At 37.1% G+C, this 5,110-nt stretch overlaps 1 protein-coding gene across 1 annotated transcript; it reads left to right on the forward strand.

The window, feature by feature from the left end:
- The first annotated feature begins 154 nt into the window (after positions 1 to 154).
- On the forward strand, positions 155 to 4,838 carry LOC104944278 (solute carrier family 22 member 7-like). Its single transcript, XM_010769793.1, has 8 exons — positions 155 to 428; positions 582 to 750; positions 1,011 to 1,053; positions 1,228 to 1,337; positions 2,406 to 2,620; positions 3,157 to 3,265; positions 3,389 to 3,595; positions 3,677 to 4,838. Exons 1-8 carry the CDS (start codon positions 170 to 172, stop codon positions 3,717 to 3,719), a joined length of 1,155 nt encoding a protein of 384 aa, XP_010768095.1. The 5' UTR covers positions 155 to 169; the 3' UTR covers positions 3,720 to 4,838.
- The last annotated feature ends 272 nt before the right edge of the window (positions 4,839 to 5,110 follow it).

Raw genomic sequence — 5,110 nt, forward strand, 5'->3', positions numbered from 1 at the left:
TCCACCCCCGGGGCTTTGCCACTGTGGAGTTGTTTGACAACCTCAGTGACCTCAACCCGGGAGATTGGTGTTGATCCCCCGAGGTTTAATGACATGCCATTCAACTCCTGACCTAATCTAAACCTTAATGCCAACCATAATATTAACCCTCACCCACACATTACCAGAGATGAGGAAGAAGGAATGTTTGTCTGTTGTTAGTTGTTTGTGTAAACAAATATTTGTGTGTTTTAGCAATTCTACAGATTTATTCATAATCTTTTTGTACCACAGGTTTGGCAGGAAAAACTCTCTTCTGGTGTCCTATGTGACAACGAGTCTCTTCGGATTTACAAGCGCTCTGTCATATAATTTCATCATGTTTGCTGTCATGAGGTTCCTGACAGGATTTGGAATTGCCGGAATAAGTATAACCAGCATCGTCCTTTGTGAGTTTAATCTCATAGTATCTGTGAAATCAAATGTCTGAATTGTACATTTCAGAAAACAAAAATAAAAATAAGAATAAATGTATCTTGATTTAATGTTATTGTGTCTAGATGTATTTGATTGATTTGATGTATTATCATTGCTTTTGATAGGTATTGAATGGGTGGACATCAAGCATCGAACTAAAGTTGGCGTCTTAATGAGTCTGGACTGGAGCATTTTTACGGCTCTGCTTCCTGTTGTGGCCTATTTTGTGAATGACTGGAGGGTCCTCACTGCCACAGCAACCTCCCCGCTGATTCTGGCAATGATTTCTTGGTGGTAAGGATAACACAATAATTTAACCATCAGCGAAAAGAAGCATATTTATTGCCTTTTAATGTCTCCAAGACAAAGCTGCTCTAATACCAGGAAGTTAGGTCAGAACCATATAAAAATGTTAAGATCATTTTCAGCATTTTGAGCATCTGAATACCAGCATGGCTGCTATGTTTTGATGAGAGGGGCATGTTACTCATACGCAGTTTGTCTGAAAATTATTTTTTAAATCAGTGATTTTTTGAATTAACATTTTAATGCAGGTGGCTCCCTGAGTCTGCCAGATGGCTGATAAGTAATGGAAAGGTAAAAGCTGCTCATTTTTACTTGAGAAAGTGTGCAAAAGTGAACGGCAGAAAGCAGTTCATGGCTGACTTAAAGCCTGAGGTACAAGATTTTACATGATCTGATTACTTCTAATCAGAAATATATTCACTCTACAACTACAATGCTGACCAAAATGTAATTTTTTCTCTGCAGAGTCTGTCGAATGTAATACTTGTGGAAAATGAAAACAGAAAATATTCCTATTTGGACCTTGTGAGGACCCCCAGAATGAGGAGACTGGCTATACTCACTGCCATTGTCTGGTACATAAATGTCTTTGTTTTTGTCTTTAAAGGTGCAGTGTGTAAGATATTGCCCATGAATTACATTTAAAAAAATTAAAAAATGAGCAAACATTTTCAACAGAATATGAAGCATTTACAAAGTCCCTGTTATGTCAAAGACACCCATGTATTGTGTTGCAGGGATATATGAAATGACCTTGCTAACTAACCCTGGAAGTGATATTGACTGTAAAGCCAGCGAGACAAAACATTCAAAGATTGCAGTTGATACAAAGCATTTCCAGGCTTCCTTAGAGAAGTGTCCACATCAAACTTATGCTTTGCTGCCGGTTTCCTGTTAGTTTTATAGTTGATTTAAAGATTTTACAGCTTGTTTATGAGGCCTTCAATGGTCTGGTTCCTGCCTACATCATTGACCTGCAAACTCCCTAATAGCTTTATTTCTGGCAAGGCACTACTACTCGTTTTGCAAATTCTCGACTTGCGATATCATTTTTCTGTCTGGGCCTCTCAATTTCTGCAGCCTCTTTGGTGTACTTGTTTTGTACACGTTTTAGCTTCATTATTGCAGTACAGAGTGCTATAACACTTAAGGGGTTTAAAAAACATTCAGCTCCCCAAACAATCTATGAACAGTCCATTATTAGAGAGGCACAAATAAAAGTGTCTGATCCAGACCAGATTCTCCACACAGTTTCAGCAATTAGCTTCTAGTGGAAGATGCAGGTTTCCATTTAGCTGCAACACCTATCTGAAGTGTAATGTGGATTTAAATGTTGGCCTTGAGGGTTGTGCAATAAGTCACCTTTGTCAGTAGGTGTATGTGTATACTGTATGTGTATGGGCAAACTGTGTATGTATGGAAGCATCTGATGGTTTTTTTGTGCAGTTTAGGATTTTTATCTTTTGTGGAACTGCACAACGGAGACCTTAACAAATGTCCCTACTGTGACAATAAAGAATATCTAATCGTATGACTTGCAGTGCCAGTGGTTATGTAAAACAAAGCACTATTTAAATATATTTTTTCTATGGCAAATGTGTAACTCAAATTGTATTTTGATATAATTTGCTCTCTGTTGACAGGTTTGGAGTGGCCAGCACGTATTACGGAATCATTTTCAATGTCTCTGGATTTGGTTTGAACATCTATATCACACAGTTGATCTACGGCTTGATTGAACTTCCAGCCAAAGCATTAATCTATTTTGCTATGAACAAAGTAGGCCGAAGGTCGAGTCAGGGTGGAGCGCTTGTTCTGACTGGACTGTGTATATTTTGCAACATGTTTGTCCCTCAAGGTAAATGATCAACAGTGTGACTACCATAGCTACTTCAACAATAATAGACAACAACAAAGCTACACTTTAAAGATCCTATATAGTAAAAAGAGAGATTAACGATTATTTGTAATTACTTGAAGCAGATCTAAGGCCTATATAAATGCTCTGAAAGTATTGAAATTCTCAATCAACGGATATATGCTCACATACCCATAATCAGAAACTGTGCCTTTAAATGAGCTGCAGGACTTCTGTTATTTCATAATGTGATAGATATAGAGATAGAAATACAAATATATCAGAGCAGACTGATTACCTATCTAATATAGTTTTAAGAAAGAAAAACAAGTCAAGATTTTACTAGGCTGTTTTTTGTATGGTTCTTCTTATTTATGGTTTATGTTGGTAGGATGATGGTAAAGACTAATTAACTACTTGATTTCTGATAAGCTGATAGTAAAAATGGCCACTATGGTTCACATTTAGTCAAATACTACACATTAAATACAATAACAGGTGGGGTCAAAATGTTCTATGACTATTTTATTTTTCAGATATGGGGCTCTTTCGGACAGCTGTGGGAGCTTTGGGCAAGATGTTTGCAGAGGCATCTTTCACATGTGTATATCTGTACACAACAGAGCTTTACCCCACAGTAATGAGGTGAATAAACTATCTTATATAGAGCTTATACTATGCACATTTACAACAGCATCTAAACTCAAAAGTAGAAAAACTAGAAGTTACAGACATCTCGATACTGAACCTGTATTTTTGCTTATACAGACAAAATGGATTGGGGTACAGCTCGTTCATGGGCCGTATAGGCGTGTCTATTTCTCCCCTCATCATCCTCCTTGAAGAAGTGTGGGGCCATTTACCGAGTACCATATTCTCTCTGGTGGCGTTCACTGGAGGGCTGACATGTTATCTTCTTCCTGAGACACAAAACATCCGTTTACCAGAGACCATTGAAGAGGTGGAACACCCAAGGTAATGGCCCTTCATTTGGATTTAATCTAAACATTTAAACAAAAGTTTTATTTCAACCCAAACATGTATTTTGTGTTTCAGAAGAAGATCAATCTCCGCATCTGATGAAAAATCACAACCCTGAACAAGTGCAAACAAAGGCCAATTATTAGAGTTGCCGGGCATATAAGTGTTGGTAGTATGTTTTTGATTCATAAAAGAATAAACAAGCAAGTGTTTTTTTAAAAATAATCGCAACCTATATATCTTTCTTAAAAATAATATTTTAATAAATGTGCTGTGTTTAAGAGTCCCACACAGGATAATATAAATTGAACAAGCCAGATTCTCAGAGGCAAGGCGTGGCGGGACATGTTTGTCTGCAAGTGCAATAGTCAGACAGTCTGTGAGAATGGATATGAAGGGTTAGAGTTTTCAACTACCAGGTGGTCTCCATTGTTCCCACAAATTCATCCATCTTTCCAAAATAGCATTCACTGTTTTATATGATATGCACAATTCATACATTTTTTGCTAAACGCTATACTCGTTTTTTCATACCTGAAAAACGAATAAGTGTGATGGAAACTTCTGGATTAATGGAGACGAAACTTTGAGAGACACAGGGAGAGCTGGAGCTTTGATGGCAAACACTGAAGGTTTATTATGAAGTTAACGTCCAGAGAACTGACAAGATATGTGCTGCAGCCACGAGGTGACACAGCAGTAGCCGAACCAATTCTGAAGATCTCCATGTCAGACCCATGTATTTAGCTGGTTCTGAGAGAATAATTAACTTTGTGCATAACAAGATAAAACAGGCAAAGCACTATAACACCTCTGTCAGCTGATGCCAACAGGCAGGAATAAGGAGACAACACACTGAGAGCACAGAACCTAAGGTTGCAGGCCTGTGCAGTGAGGGCAGTACAAACTGATAAACAGGGTCAAAGGTGTGGGCCTAGGAAAATATTTCCCCAACAATAAGTAGTGTATGTATCATTAGTAAACAAACATTTCATTGATAAAGAATTTGATTATGTTGTATGTGTGTGAAAAATATTAAGGTCACTTTATTATTTTTGATAGTCCTTTGTGTAATCACTCTAGTCTATATCATCAAATGAAGGTATAAAACACCAAATAGGTATATTTTTTAAGAACAAATATGAAATTCCAGAATGAATGTGTTTACTGTTCATTTAGGAAGAGTTGTGTCATTTTTGTATTGATTATATGTTTTGCAATTAAAATGTGTTCTTCAAAGAGACATGTGTCATGCTAAATAGCATATATATATATATATAAAATCCACAAACAGTAACCCATTACTACTATTAACTTTATTCATTAAATTTCACACAGCTCACAATTGTTTCCATCATAAATGTGTTTGTTTTCTAATCTTGCTTTACCGTGATTTGTAACAAACATTCGCACCCTGTGAGAAAGCCACCACATGACACCCCAAATCCCCCTCCCCCTCCCAACATACACAAATGTACTATGCACACTTAGCCGAGAACTAGTTTTGTT

Source organism: Notothenia coriiceps, unplaced genomic scaffold (genome assembly GCF_000735185.1).
Source record: "Notothenia coriiceps isolate Sejong01 unplaced genomic scaffold, NC01 NC01_scaffold00007780, whole genome shotgun sequence".
Taxonomy (NCBI): Eukaryota; Metazoa; Chordata; class Actinopteri; order Perciformes; family Nototheniidae; genus Notothenia; species Notothenia coriiceps.

Bases quoted from the DNA above. Each gene is read 5' to 3' on its own strand.
- LOC104944278 (XM_010769793.1), top strand. From the start codon at position 170: ATGAGGAAGAAGGAATGTTTGTCTGTTGTTAGTTGTTTGTGTAAACAA. The intron at 429-581 runs GTGAGTTTAATC...TGCTTTTGATAG, and splicing joins TATAACCAGCATCGTCCTTT to GTATTGAATGGGTGGACATC. The intron at 1,054-1,227 runs GTAAAAGCTGCT...TTTTCTCTGCAG, and splicing joins GGCTGATAAGTAATGGAAAG to AGTCTGTCGAATGTAATACT.